General features: G+C 39.0%; 1 protein-coding gene across 2 annotated transcripts; it reads right to left on the bottom strand.

Moving 5' to 3' along the window:
• Positions 1 to 1632: 1632 nt before the first annotated feature.
• On the bottom strand, positions 1633 to 14643 carry LOC139450125 (neuronal acetylcholine receptor subunit beta-4-like). 2 transcript variants are annotated; one of them, XM_071231780.1, is made up of 6 exons: positions 14592 to 14643; positions 13508 to 13650; positions 12767 to 12811; positions 6592 to 6701; positions 3579 to 4117; positions 1633 to 2300 (listed from the first exon to the last, which is right to left on the bottom strand). In XM_071231780.1, exons 1-6 carry the CDS (start codon positions 14641 to 14643, stop codon positions 1987 to 1989), a joined length of 1203 nt encoding a protein of 400 aa, XP_071087881.1. In that variant the 3' UTR covers positions 1633 to 1986. The 2 variants fall into 2 exon arrangements, with proteins under 2 accessions (XP_071087881.1, XP_071087891.1); XM_071231790.1 differs by lacking the exon at positions 13508 to 13650 and having other exon boundaries at positions 14592 to 14640.
• Between the last annotated feature and the right edge of the window lie 1588 nt (positions 14644 to 16231).

Below are 16231 nucleotides of genomic sequence, written 5' to 3'. Positions count from 1 at the left end.
TTGCTCGACACAACGGGAACGTTGATCTCATCCTGCTTGTCATTCAATCTTATGGAGATTCTTTCTCACTTTGAATCATTAGGTGTAGATCAAAATATGAAAGAGATGAGGCGCTTAACACTGGTCGTCTTTATTTCTAGCACAGGTGGGTAAATCGGTGGAAGGGTAGTGGCTATTTGACCAATCCCCGAAGCTTAGGTGTTAAACTCCTTGGCCAAATTCCCTTGTCTCGATTTTGCTTACAGAAATTCTGACTACCATACATAACGAAAACGCCGATTTGAACACTATTCAATTTATATCACGGTGTGTCAGCTTGACGTGGGAGGAAAGCGATGAGTGTGTAAGTGAGTTTCGTTTTACGCAGCTTTTAGCAATATTTTACCAATATGAAATCATAAATATGCATTGTTGCAAGTAATTCAAGATGAGGTCATCAGCACATGACGTCACAGAGGCTCGTCTTTTCGCAATTCATGACGTACGTCCTTTTAACAATAGACTGACTTAGAAAACATTTTTTTCCGGTTTAAACAGTGCCCATTGTACCAACTGATCTGGTGTATTTCGGTGCCGAAAGTTAAAAGGTGCTATGGCAATGCTTTTCACCATGTGGAGAGACAGTGGTGTCAGAACATCTCACGTTGAGGTAAACCGCACATACATTATTGATCATTCTGTAATTATTGACCAACAAAGGCACGTGTTCAATATTTCCATGTCAACGAAGCCGCTAACCAGCTCTGTGTGTTGTCTTGGATATTTTAAAATTTTCTTTTAATGTAGTCTATTTCGGAATGTGGATAGTTATTGAACTAGAAAAAAACCCTCATAAACCCATCAAAGAGCTACAGCAGGTGTCATTACACGGTGCGAGGAACATTTCACAACAAAGTCTACAGCAGGATTGGATGTGTTAAAAGTGTACGTCTCTATGGCAACTCTTCAGCTCTATAGGGATGTTTTAATAGTTCAAAGTAAGAGTGAGAGTGTATTGTTTAACGCCGCTTTCCTATCACCAGGAATGGGCTTCACACAATGGACTTGTACCCATGTGGGCAATCGAACCCGGCGTGACGAGCGAACGCATTAACCATAAGGCTACTCTACCGTCCCTCAAAGTGAGATCTTAGTTCATTTAGCTACATATTTCCCTTTGGTATCCTATACTAAATACAAAATAATATACACACGTAAGGGGCACACATCTACGTATTTTCCCGACCTGATTAAATCAAATACCTTTGTGTTTTTCTTATTCCGTTAGAACGGTTTTGTGTCATGGAAATATCCATGCGACGAAAGTGAAATCCTACTGGGACCACGCCTTCTTCTGTTTGTTTGTTTGTTTGTTTGTTTGTTCCTTAACGCCGCGCTCACCAATATGCCTTCATGAGCATCGATCAACGCATGGACCAATACAGCGAGCATGACCACTCGATCCCGCTAGTCGCCACTAATGACAAGCATTAGTTGCAAAAGATCAACACAAAACCGAATCTTCATGGGCCCTCTCTTAAGTCTCAATCTGATTTATACAGATGACTTTTCACAACCTAGCGCATTACATTAGAGACAAATTTAAAGTACAAGTTAAACAAGCCAATAAAACATCCAGACAGTGCTCTACATTTACATATGAATTACATCGTGAATGTATCGTTGTAGAACGGTACATAAAAATGCAATACCCCCACAATTGCAAATGTGACAAAGAGCTCTTGACGTTTTCAAATGAGAGCATCCTTGTCTGTGCTAAAAAAATAACACAATATAAAATGTGACACCATTCTGTAATCCGTCACAAAACCATGTAATACAACCTAACAACTAGTTGCGTAAAAACTGGTTGCCACCGAAAAATTCAAATGCCCATACTTCAACATGATAGAAGAAAGTCTTATTGAAACAGTCGGCCACAGTCAGATTGGCTCCTGTCACCAGAAAGTTCAAGCGATGGAAACGACAATGCCATTGGGCGGTAGTTCAGTGGTAGATCATTAACGCTCCAAACACAATGGTGATCATAGTGGTACAAACTAATGAGAACCCTAAACATATTTTGCCAAGGAATGCTGCAACCATCGCCCATGTCGTGTCAGCACTATCACTAATCTTCCTTGTTTCCGGAGCGGTGTCCTCACAATTTAAGTAAGTAAATGTTGGTTTGTCACGCTGGACAATTATGTTTAGCCACTTGGGAATTTTATGGCGGGAGGTAAGCCTGTGTAGACACAATATGATTACGTTGCAGACCACCGTTAGCAGACTGACGAAGACTTGAACAGAGGTCAGTAACACTGAAACATAATTGGAAAAGTTAAGATCTCAAATGCAAATACAGTTCTATAAAATCGACCAAATCACAAGTTGAATGTGTACTTTGTTTTAGAATCTACACATGCTTTGACAATTTACCAACTCAAACTAATATTATTATTTGTGCTTTATACAGATCCTAGGTTAAAACATGTTCAAGACAGATTTTATTTTTCTTCTATATCGGTAAAGGGTTGATTGGCCTTGTCGAGTGTCGGCAATATTTATACCGGGACTGCACGTTTTAAGCACTTTTGGCCTAATTTATTTATGTAACATTTATCCAAATGTAAGCCCAGGGCTTAAAAATAAAAAGGACAAAACATGAAAGGAAGAATGAACATCCTGTGTAATGAAACAATCCTCCCAAATGGAATGAAAGAGCAACACTTCAACATAAGACATGAGTTGCTTTTTCAATTAGTGAAGAATACGTTCAAAATTGAAATTACAGCTGTCACAAAAAATAACAACAAACATATATCGCAGATATGCGTGTCTTTCATATGCGTTTAAAATGCCATTTTGAGTATACAGAATATCACCTACGTCAGGGGGGTTCAATATGTCTTGTTAAACTTGTAACAGCACTTGAGGTGCAGTAATAGTAAAAATTGGCCATATAGAAGCGTGCTTCAATACATGTTGAAACATATCCGGTATGGGAGATCAATCACTTTTTCAATTTAATATAAGCCAGCCTATGGGCTTATATTTCCGTTTTTAAGCCCAGGCAAAACGTGCGGTCCCGATAGTGGAGTTGAAGATATCTTAAGAAAAACTAGCGTTGCAAAAATGAAGGTTATCCCTTACTGTAGATCAAACAATGTCACGTTTCAGCTGATATTTATTATGTTCGTAAAATGTTTTGTTGTTGTTCAATACCACACTTAGCAATATTCTAGCTATTTGACGGTTGTCCGTAAATAAACGAGTCTGGACCAGACAATTTAGTGAGTGTCATCATTATCTACGCGATTGGGATACGATGACATGCATCAACCAAGTCAGCCAACCTGACCACCCGATCCCGTTAGTCGCCCTTTACGACAAGCATGGGTTACTGACGTCCAATTCTAACTCGGATCTGAGACCTGCATCACTTCGGGCTTTCCTCCCACATTAAGCTGACACGCCGTGATATGACTGGAATACTGTTAAAAGCGGCGTTAAACCAGACTCACTCACTCTAACTTGGATCATCACGGAGGCTCGTAAAAATTAAATCACAAGGAAGGATATAAGCCATACAGCCTTACCGAACAAGGATACATGATTAGAAAGCTTTGGCAACGTCTCATAGATGGACGACATGAACACAAAGATTGACAGTAGCGACGTGATGGCCAAGGTCGTCTTCTCCCCACTGTCTGCAGGAACCAGGAAACTCAGGGGACTCAGCAAGGGGAACGCCAGTACTGGTGACACCAGACACAGCCAGTAGAAGGTTGTTCTCCGCTTCAGGACGACGAAAAACGCTAATCCCTCCAGCATTTCATTTTTGATGTAAGTCATTGGAAAGAGAGTGTGTTGAACCCAAAAGTCCTTTATTTCAAACTCTCCGTTTTCTGTGAACGAATCGAAAGAAATGCCTCTGGTTGAGTAGCTACGTTGGCTGATGTTGGATGTCATCCATGATGTAATATTCACAGGGCACTTCTGTATGTCAAAGGGGAAGTATTTGATGTCAACGCCACAGACAGTTGTAGCAATGAATCCAGGCTCCCATAATACACGACCATTGGACTCAATGACAACTAAGCTGCTGCCATCTCCCATTTTCCTTTTGGATGTGATGCTGCAATGAAGAATATCGTATAGACGTTAAATGAAAACGTACACAAAACACCTTTCCTTAGTCCTAAGTCTTAATATTGTGAGCGAGTGTTTGCACTGGAGTTTACTTTCAGGTAGCAGAGATACCGTACGCCTTCTTGGTTCCTTGGTATTGTGACCTAACTATAAATAGTTGCTCTTGACAAATAGCCTATGCTCTGTCATGTCAATTCTACCATGAATATTGAAATATCACTATTCTGATTGGTCAATCAGAGGTTATCAAATCACAATAAATAATACTCAGAAATGGAATGAGAGATCAACACATTCAACATAAGACTGATTAAAACAGCCGATTTGGCGGTCGCATCACCTTAGAGGCTAATATTTATAGAATAGTACTTCTTTTATAGTAATTGTCGGTAGGCATTTTTAAATAGTTATATTTACAATTATAGGTTACAAAATGGAATGTTGCTGTTACTACAATGTTTTCTTTTACGACTTTGACGACATATCTTTTGCGTCACATCAGGGATGTGACGTCATTATGAAGTTGCTGTGGTACACGGTTCCAATGCTTGACATATTCTACAGTGAAATGTTACGCGGTTAAACTGCTTGAGCATATACAGCGCAATCTTTTGTTTTGAGGCTGTTGTCGGTGATTTAGTAATTCATATCAATCATGTGAACAATGAATTTCAATGACCCAATGGAATATTTTGGCAGATAGTCGAGACTAAATATTCCCTGTCGTTCATCTGTCTGTTAACAACACTTTTAGAAATATTCCAGCTATATACAGCCACTGTATGCGTTTTACGATTACACACCCATGCATACGAATGAGTAAGTGTATGTTTAAGAAGTGTTTATATTTGAGAAACCGCGGGCGCGTTGCAAGCCACGAATCGCTCAGAGAAAGCAAATTAATCGCTCATCCTGGTGTCTGCAACAGTTCGAAGCGCTTGCCCACTCTTCCAAAATGGCGGCGCAACTAGCGCTTGGTTGCCTTGACGTAATGAAGAACGTAATAGAAGAGGCTCGATGACGAGCTGATGGAATTTATGACTACTTTGAAGATGTAAAGCAGGCTGATGTAAAGCAGGCTGGGTCTTCGCTGCCTTTGCTCATTTCCTCGTTGATCCAGTCAAGAATTTCTTGTTCCGCTGTCAAAGTGAGCCGCCATTTTAGTTTGAGAACGAAGCGACCTCAGCCAGCGATTGTTTCGCTTGCAAGCGGCTCAAAGTTAGCGCACTGTTGTAATGCGAATCGCTGTACATCGCTTGCAAGCGATTGGCGCTTTGCAACGCACCCCGCGTTTACGATATTACAAATGCAATGTTTCATTGCCAAACAGACATTATTGGCAATGGGTTAAAGTCAAATCAGCAGTATTTCAGCCAAATCGTGACTATAAAAAGTTATATATTGATAATAAAACACATTTAGACCATATATAACCATGTATAACAGTCGACAGTAAAATAACTAGACTATCGCAGATTTCAATTTAAAAGGATCTCACTACACATTATATAAAACAGGCTTCATATCACCAGCAACAAATTTAGGCTGCCATATTAGGGGACCATGTGGACTTATCTGGCATTTAGAATAATATTCGCGGTTTTTTTCGGGTCCAACTTTGTTTTTTCCATCTTCATATCCATCGATGTTTGTTTCGGCTTTGTTTGTAAACAACTTAGCAAGCTTCAAAATTGTCAGATCAAAGAGGAGTGCAAGTGTGCATTTAGAAATATTCCAATATGACAAAGGCGTGTAAATATTAGTGTCTGGACCAGACAATCCAGTGATTTAGATTACGCGCAATCGGGTAAGTCCCCTCTTACCAGCATCATTGGTTGCTAGGAGCCTGTTCTTATTAAGGATCCCAAAGGGTTTGAACAGCTTTATATACATGCAGGCGTCTATTAAAGAAATAAGCGACGAGTGGCAGTTGCTTACGTACAATAAAACACTTCAGGGAGAATAAACCATGAGAGGCGCAACTCGTTTATTTCTTATATTAACATTGTGTATAGCTTCTTTAAGGATGTTGATCAAAATTACAAGCTTTTAAAATAGTTACCTTAATTTTGATAATGATGACTCCCTGAATAGAATCCCTTGTCGGCAATGTCGGAAACGTCAATTTTTAGAACAAGTGGGTTGAGTTTGGTATTTCCCGCATATTCTCCCAATCGATTATCTGTACCTATTCTCCTAATACCGATTGTCATATCTCTCCCACCTTTGGATGCGATGTTTACACAACGAGCTAGACACTTTCCTCTCGAAAATAACGTGTACAATACAACACATAATAGTTCAAAGGTAGTAAACATTAACAGCTGCTAATTGCTGGTGCGGCGTTTAGCAATAATCACTCTCGTTAATTGCTCTGACCTGGACTTGATGTATATAAATAATTTCTTGTGTGAATATTTTGTTTAGTCCACAGAGAGCATTTCAATATGAATAACTTACTCGTTGTTTATGACATAATCTGGCTTCCAGATCCTATTTTCGGGGACAGTGATGTATTTCAGTCCATTGTGGTCAGCGGGGTTCCATTGCAGAAACTCGTCAGTCCAATTCTGTGATTAAGACACAAATATGAAGATATCATAAACTACATGAGATAAATCACATATAAGAATTTAGGTTCATAAGGTCTAAAATACAGATCACGCCTATCAAGTTCGCTCCATGCATGTTCAAATGGGTTAAGATCTGGTGATCTGGAAGTGCGGCGACGAACAGGAATGTGTTCTGTTCAAGGAAATCGGTTTTGCGGTCAGGCATTTTCATGTTGAAGACTACTTTACGTTTGTATATGAGTGAATGGTGTGTGGCTGAATGATCTCGCTGCAGTACCGAACGGCTGTTGAGTTGCCTGAGACATGCACAAGCTCTGTTCTTCTGGTGAAGACATGGTCATGAGATATAACACTGCCACCGGCAAACGTGTCTAACTGTTGAACATCACTTTGGCGTCAAACGTTCATTACGTTTTATGTGTACCTGAACTGCCATCTGGATGTCTTGGTGAAATTTCGATTCATCGATGAAAACAACAGTCCTCCATTCCTGGCGAGAACGTTCATGATTGTTTCGGCACCACTGAAGGTGACGTTGATGACACGTAATGGGCTGCGAGCTCTAATTCCTGCTCACCTAAAACGGTTCCTGACGATTTGGTCGGTTATTCTACACAGACCTGGAACTACAGAAGTGGTAGAGGTGGGCCTTAAGAAGCGGTTTACGCAAGAGACATAAGCAGATGGGGCGGTCCAGGGCCTCCATGGTCTTCCAGAACCAGGCAGGTAACTGTGCGAAAGTCGTGAAACCTTCTTTTGTCCAGCCTCCAAATGGTCAATGGCGTTGTAAGTCTAGGAATGTCCATTGCTCCTTCGGAAATCGAGGCTCTTGTAGCTGAATGCTACTAGTAGGACGTGTATCAAACGTTGTGTGAGATTTGTATGACATTCATGTTTCTTTAAGATTTCATGTTTTGCTTTGTGCTCCAAACACGGTGTTTTCGGATGGTAATGGAAACCAATACTTTGCGCATTGTGAAATTATATGTTGATAATGACAGCCATGTCTGAATCACTTACAAATCATTTTAAATAAATGCATTTCATTTTTTAGTTGTGTACCTTCATTTCTTGGAAATTGTATTAATTTCGGTTTCTGATGTTCTGGTATCTCTTAAGTAACATCGACGTAACCGAGTATTTGACACAAACTAAAACGGATTTTCAATGTAAATCATAACGCCAAAAGAATTATATCATTTTGTTTAGTATTAAATGTCATTTGTGACTTCAAAATCAGTATGAACACAACAGTGTTCGCATTCAGCATTGTGATGACATTGTGTTTGTTTGTTTGTTTGTTTGTTTCTTGTTTAACGCCGTACTCAGCAATATTCCAGCTATTTGACGGCGGTCTGTAAATAATCGAATCTGGACCAGACAATCCAGTGATTGACATCATGAGCATCGATCGAAAAAATTGGGATACGATGACATGCATCAGCCAAATCACCGAGTCAGGCAATGAAATTCCGTTATAGTCCAGTAATTAAAAGGTCCAGGTTCAACAAAATTGACGGAAAAGGTTTATTGCTGGATTTTGGTGCCTTGGCACCTATACATTAAAATAAAAAATAGTTTACCAAAATCGGACATGGGGAACCATCCGAAAATAGGTCAAATCCAAGATGGCCGCCAACAAAAGTAATAATAGTCATAAACGTGGAACCAATAACAATAAAAACATTTATGATGAGTCTATCTATAATAGCTTGCCAGGATAAATGCAAAGGAATGTATATTTAACAATTTTGAAAGGAAAATTCACATAGAAATTTAAAATAATGCTTCAAAATGAGGAAAAGTACATAAAATTGTTAATATCAGTAATTCTTGCAGAACATGAACCAATTTATTATAATGTTGACGTTTTGCATATAAAGTCATGCAGTTTATTGTCTTCACATAAATAATCAAGTTAGAAACAAATATAATTGAAAAACCCAAAGTATTCCCTTCTTCAAAATGGCGGCCGAGCATACAATGTTTTAAAGATAGACCGCAAGAACATAAAGGTATGTATAAGCTATTTTTCTTTTATAGCTAAAATGAAAACTTGTATAATATATAGTTGATTGGCCCAATATAGTTGATGAAAATATGAACAAATATAAATATAAAATTTGAAACAGAGCCTTAAAATTAACATCAACATTTGTTTAAAGGAAAATCAAGGGAGATAATCCAAACTCCGGGAAGCAGTTATTTTTCTCAAATGGTATTAGCTTCTCAGAAACTTTATTAAATGTTAATTCAGAAGATATAATCAAGACATTTAGCACAAAAATCATTTGCTATAATCGGAAAAGCAACATTTGTATCTGGACACATGTCAACCATATTTCTATCAACTGTTACTATTCGCAGGTGACTATTCTCAACTGAAGGTGTCCTATGTAGATCGCAGATGGCGACTTGTTTGCTATGTATGGAATCAGTTAACCTGGACAAACCCCAGTATTATGTGAAGTTGACAGCAAAATGCTGCTGTAAATTCGATGCACCAGACATCATATACAACTGTAGCCTGTTGGTACACAGACAGTGTCGAAGTATGCATAAAAATCCAAAGGCAATCAAAGTAGCTGAAACCTTTTGATCATATGTTTAAGCCTTAAATTTTAAAACTCACTGTTTTCTATGTGGTACTTGTACAAACATCCATATAGAAGTGTACTTCAGCCGTGCGATGGCTCTTCAGTTACTCAACATATGTCTGCAACATACTGTGTCAACAGGCAAGATGATTGGACCAAGATGGTACAGTCAAGTATTGTGCCCATATACAATCTACCAGCTGAAGAAGCTATCCATCACCATGCTTGTGATAAGAGAGAGAGGGACAAGTATACCTGCAGCTTATATTGAACATGGGGAGGCTCCACCAAAGAAACGGAGACTTGGTCGACTGAAGTGTATGTCCTAGATGACAGCATTTGAGATTGCCATTTATTACTTGGAAGAGAATGATGATGAAACGATTCCTTTGGACAATTTGAATCACATTATGAAGTCAATAAGTGCACTGAGTGATGATCAACTACACACTACATCTCAGCTGAAAAGGGAAGTCATGAATCACTATGGGAACAAGGTATTCATAACTTATCAGGCAACAACCTAACATTGCATCTCTTACGGCATATGAAAATGTTGCAAAGGTGGACAAATCCGACATGGACAGTTTGATTAAAGTTGGAGGAGGATACATTCATACGCAGGTAGAGACCATGTCGCAACATGTTGATGTGTATCTCGACAATGAGCAGATGGCATTGATTGACACCAATCTTGATTACCTCCCACGTGCATTACGCATCCTCCTTCAAGCTATCATCAAGAGCTGAGCTGCGTCATTGGGTCAGGCAATAATGCATTCGAAATGTCCCCATCATTTCTGCCTCCTCGACAAGTTTGACAAAGTATCACACTATAACACATATATGGTCATCGTAAATTAGTGGATATGATAAGCCAACTCGGTTTCAGCTCCTCGTAAATTTAGAAAATTCTCGGTGACCACTCATGGTGTTCACCTAATCAGAGACATTGCAGATACATTCGTGCAATACCAGGCTGGTTATATAGATCATGCCAGCAAAAGGTTTGATGAGACTGGCTCAATCCATGCCATGGGCGAGATGGTGAGACGGAGGGTACCAAGAGTTAAGGTGGACTTGGATGATGTTAAAAAAATCAACAGTGTCAAACCATTCTCACAAAGAAATCCAAAGGCAGTGCTGGCGAACATTATCTATTCACCAATTGGTGACTTCTGTCTTGATGAAAAGAATAGCAAACTAGATAATTTGTGGAGTGCGCCACTTCTGTGTGTGTTGACCACTGTGTTCCGGTTGCATGCAGTTGCTCCATTCTGACATTCCATACCCCAGGAAGAGCTCTGAGATATTCTTGTTGATTATCAACGTGACACCAAGTGACGAATCCTGTGTCAGATCAACGCTGGAGTATATTTCCAAATATGCCAGACGACATGGAATCACACCGGTTATTACAATCGACCAGCAACTTTGGTGAATTGCATACATGATCATCGAAACACGGCCAGCTGAGAGCCCCTTGCATCAAATAGCCCTGGTTTTGGGGGGGATTCCATACTTAGATGAGTTTTGTGGGTACAGTTGGGAATCTGATGGCTGGATCTGGGTTAAAGGAGATCATCACTCAAGTATATTCAGAGGGTAGTACAGATCAGATGTTGTCCGGCAAATCTGTGTCACAAGCTGTGCAGGCTCATTTCTTGAGGAACCACTTCTGCAATGCTCTTATCGATCGTGTTTGATGGTTATTGTGGTGTTTTTTTACCAAGCATGAGACCCATCAGAGAAGAACTGGAAGTGAGATTGGAGTGGATGTGGATTTCACACCAGACTTGATTCTGAAAATGAAGAAAAAGCCCTTTTGGCAAATGAAAGAAACAAACAGAAATTCATCACTCTGTTGGGGTCAAAAATCGAAAAAGGTGGGTTTTCAGATTAAACACTCATCCGGAGATGCTGACAATGACATTTCAATGTCTGCCTGTACATTGGCTCAAACACAGCCTGTGGTAGTGGTAGGGAATGACACCGACCTTCTCATCCTGTTGCAATATCACTTCAGACCCGATACCATGAAGCCATCTTTCTTCAGACAAGTACAAAGATAACTGACATCTTCATCCTACAGATGATCCTTGATCCTAATCTCAGCCATTCTTTGCTCTTTGTACATGCATTGTCAGGCACCGACACAACATTGAGGCCGTATGGCATAGAGATGGTCTCAGGAATATTCAAAGGTTTTCATAGTGACAGGTGGAAACCATGCAGAAATCGAGCAGGCTGGTAATCAGGCACTTGCAATCCTCTGCGGCTGTATGCCTGGCTTGGATTTGAATTCTGAACGTGTGACAAAATTCACTGAGAAGGTATGTATCAAGCTCAAATTACCTACCCCTTCGACACCTTCCACCGACATCAGATGCTGCCAGATTGCCCAGCCAACGAGTCTGACTCCAAGTGCAGACCTGGCTAGGCAACAATATGGATGCGACGGAATGGGGCTGGACGTTTCACAAGAGCAACAAGGGCACTATATTGAAACCAATCACAAGGCACCAAGCTGTCACTCAAAATTTCTGTTGAAAATAATCAGATACAATTGCACTGGAAAGTGTAATGAAAACACATGCTCATGCAGAAAAAATTTGTCTACAATGTACCTCAGCATGTGGACAATGCAAAGGGATGACATTTTCAAATGGACCGAGTCATGACTTCTCTGACATTACTGAATAATCGTCGCTTCATGTCCAGAATATGAGTGTGAATATAAAGACTGTCTTGAACTTTAGACATTTAAATTGATAGTAAGTTTGACTTGTAAACTGTAGTATTGCAGGGTTATTCCCTCTTTATAAGCCCGTGTTAAGTATTTTGTAGTCCGATATGGAACAATTGCATTTTTTTCACATTTCGGGCAGCCGTAATTTATTTCTGTGTAAGATTTCACTTTAAAATTGTTAAATATATATTCCCCTGTCTTAATCTTATGAAGTTGATTATAAATAGAGTCATCATCCATGTTTAGATTTTGATTGATTCTTTTTTTTTTACTTTTTCGATTTTCGTTTATATTGATGGCGGCCATCTTGGATTTGACCTATTTTGGGTGTTTCCCCAAGTCAAATTTTGGTAAACTATTTTTTTTTTTAAAGTAGACCTATCAAGGCAGTGAAATGTGTTAAAAAACCTTTTCCGTCAATTTTGTTGAACCTTCATGAAAAATAAACCTTTAATTACCGGACTATTAGTCGCCTCTAACAACAAGCAAGGGTTGCTGAAGACACAAATAAAAAACAAAAATTCAGACGGCCTTTTACGACGAGCATAGTCACCTTTTGCGGCAAGCATTGGTTACTGAAGACCTATTCTAACCCGGAACTTGCCGGGTCGATGACATTGTGACTTAGATCATTAAAATAACGTATAATAAATAAATTCAGTAATAATTAGGATTTTATGTAAAGCTGAATGTTCCACATAGCCTTAATTACTTACGATGCTAAAATGGCCCAAAGACTTCATAGCCTGTTTCTTCATGTCCTAAAACAGATAGTGTCACATACAGGTTGAACTTACACCTACAATACATCACGGACATCACGAACCATTTCAAAATTCGCGACTGCTCTATGTATTATGTATATGTTGTATTCTTACGGCATACCAAAACACATATATTTAATTTCAAAACTTTGCATTTAGTGACCGACCATTTGATATTCGGTGGCAGGGGGAGGCATGCTTGAAAAAAATAATTATGCTTCAGATTGTTGAAACAAAAATAATTTGTCGTCACAAATAATACATTGTTGTGTGATGGTATTTTTTTTTTTAACTAGGTCCATATTTTTAATTTAAAAGATATCTGTTTTTGCAACTGTATCTGAAAAAATATCTAGTCTTAATAAAAAAATCAAATGGTCGGTCCCCTTGTTTGGGGAAATCAAAACCAGCGCACCAAAACGAACTGCAGATGTAACGTACAGATTCCAACAGTCCAAATCGATATATGCTGTGAATACAGTAAAACATGCTTATGACGAAGTCCAATGTTCTTATGACCATTTTTACTGTGTTCACATCATACATCAAATCGTATAAATCAATGATACTCCAATTCTCTTCCTTTTCATTCGACATATGAACAAGTATGAATACATGTAGATTAACAATTTGAAGTACTCCATAGATTTATTGGTAATGCTATAGTTAACCATTGCTGTGTCTATATCTTACCAAAAACTCCAGTTGTTTCATCCAGAAGACCACATTTATTTTCGTCGGAATACTTTGGTTGTAGATAGGTCTAACAAGAACATCGTAATCAGCAAATATAGTTTTTACTAAATTCTTTATGTCCGCTGACGTGTATGGGGTCACTGTAACAAAATAACACAATATGTTTCGTTTTGCTCTACATCTTCACCACAATAACGCTACACCAGTCAGGGAGTATGGTTTTAAACGGCTTATACAACTATTCCAGCAAATTCACGGCGAAGGACATCTGCAGTTTGTGTCATACTTTGTACCCTTTGATGAGCGGGGCGGTCGGGTAGCCTGGTGGTTAAAGCGTTCGCTCGTCACGCCGAAGACCCGGGTTCGAATCCCGACATGGGTACAATGTGTGAAGCCCATTTCTGGTGTCCCCCGACGTGATATTGCTGAAATATTGCTAAAAGCGGCGTAAAACCAAACTCACTCACTCACTCACTCTCTCACCTTTCGATGAGCGAACACTTTAGCCACAAGGCTACCTTGCCGCCCCTACGCTAGAGGAAACACAATTACGTTTGACCACACATTTGGTGACATTTACACTCAGGGTTACAGCATTTACAGCAACCATTTGGTCACAGCTATAATCAAGGTTACAGATACACTCAGAGTGACAGAACAGCTTTGGTTTCAGCAACCAGTTGGTTACAGCTATAATCAAGGTTACACATCCACTCAGAATTACAGAACAACCTGGGTTACAGAAACACTTCGGTTACAGGGACGCTGTAAAATTCTGAAAATGTTTACATAGACACGCTGGTTACATTCATGTTGCTGCTACACAATTGTTACAAAACACCCTAGTTACAGCTACACTTAGGACCACATGGCACGGGAAATGTTAAGAGTTACATCAACGTCATGGCTTACAGCGACATTCAGGGTTACAGTTACATGACAATCCTGGTTATTCCTACGTTGAGGGTTGCAGTGTTGCATCTGCATTTGATGTTATTACGAATTGAATTAGCTGTGTTAGAATATCCTGATGTTTAAAACATGGGAAGATGGTGGAAAGTCATGGAAAGATTGCACTTACCCTCAGTACTGACACAGAGCAGCATTACCAACACCAGCAAAGAACGAGCCATCCTAACAGTGGAATGTTAAGTGCGTAAGTAGAACACATTACACGTTAAATGCTCTTGAGAATATCGTTCCACTTCTAATCCTCAGTGGGACGGTCACGCCAGTTTCAACATGAATAATGTATCTTCATCTGAATGGCATTGAGTATGTCGTAAATGTCTGAAGTGACAGGTAATCAATAGACCTAGTGTCAATAAAAGCGACAAAAAACATTCCCATTATGATCGGAATTTTATTATACAATTCAGATCATATCATAGCATGTATTTATGAATCACTATGAAAAAGTTACTGATATATGGCAGTGTAATTTCTTGTTATACAATGTTGTAATTGCATTGCATTGTTACTGGTGAGAAGCACATCATTGTGTTTTGACTATGGTTAGTTGTAAGGGAGGTAGTGCTATCTAATGTAGTGGTGTGGAAGTTACTATATTCAAATGCGTTTGGGGTCAAATGTAGTCTGGAATCTTCTAGAACAGCTATACTAATCAAGCATGGTATTGAACCATCTAGAAGGTATGAGGACTAAATGTAGTTGACAGGGAAATGAGTCTCTCATCTCACATTACATCAAGACCAGCGGATCATTGTTTTCACCCTGGATATCCAGTTGAGGCCTTTTGTGGAAGCCTGACCACTGTTGCTGCAAGGTGAATATTGTTATGGCTGACATTTATGCTATTGCCACTGCTATTATGTTTTATACTGCTATTGAATTTTGCACTTCCGTTCCATTGTGTAGTGTCACGATAATTGATGTGCAGTAATTTGTTTCGTTTTGTTTACCTAGTTAATTGTATTATACACATTATTTGTTGTTTGTTGGTTTCTTTTACGTATAGATTTCTGGGTTAACTTTTTCAATTTCGAAGTCGACACGTAACATGATCATACAAGGTGTTTCCGAAAAGGTGTGGTGTAAGTATCTTGTAAGTAATTACAACGACAAAACCCTTTCCATAACCAATTGATATCTCTGCATAAAGCAGAGTCGATTGTACGATTCCGACAATATCATGAGCATGTATTCATGAATCATAATCAAATAAAAATGATACCAAGTGTTCCCTCAAAGGTGAGCGTATCCTGCCCCAGTCGTGTCAACCGTCACAAACACATGCAGAGGCAAGTCATTTGTTCACCTGAAAAAACACGGGAACATATGGTGCATGTCAAAATAGGGAATTGCATCATTTTTGTCACTGATCATAATGCGTCAAATTTGGAAATGTCCTCCACATGTCTACCATAAAGCTTTTCGAAAGCTTCACTGCTGAGGCCTTGAATGTTGTAACCTTAATCAAACAACTTGCATGTGAATTGTTCACCTGCAAAAATCACGAGAACATTGTTACAAGGGAAAATAGGAAAATAATCATTTCTGTTAAAATAATGTTTTGTAACAAACACGTGATTATCAAGGGTTAATACTGTTTGTAGCATACATGTAGTTCTACGTATTTTATAATATGTATTGTGAACATAATTCGACTTCAAATTCGCCAAGAGCTTACTTTATTTTAATTTTAATAATTTTAAATATATAATTAGTTCCAGTATTTAGCCGTATTGCTATGCCTCTGTT

The sequence above is a fragment of the Haliotis cracherodii genome, unplaced genomic scaffold (assembly GCF_022045235.1).
Source record: "Haliotis cracherodii isolate W230 unplaced genomic scaffold, xgHalCrac1.p SCAF_10, whole genome shotgun sequence".
Taxonomy (NCBI): domain Eukaryota; kingdom Metazoa; phylum Mollusca; class Gastropoda; order Lepetellida; family Haliotidae; genus Haliotis; species Haliotis cracherodii.
Note: the sequence above shows the minus strand (reverse complement) of the source record. Positions and strands in the feature narration are given on the sequence as shown.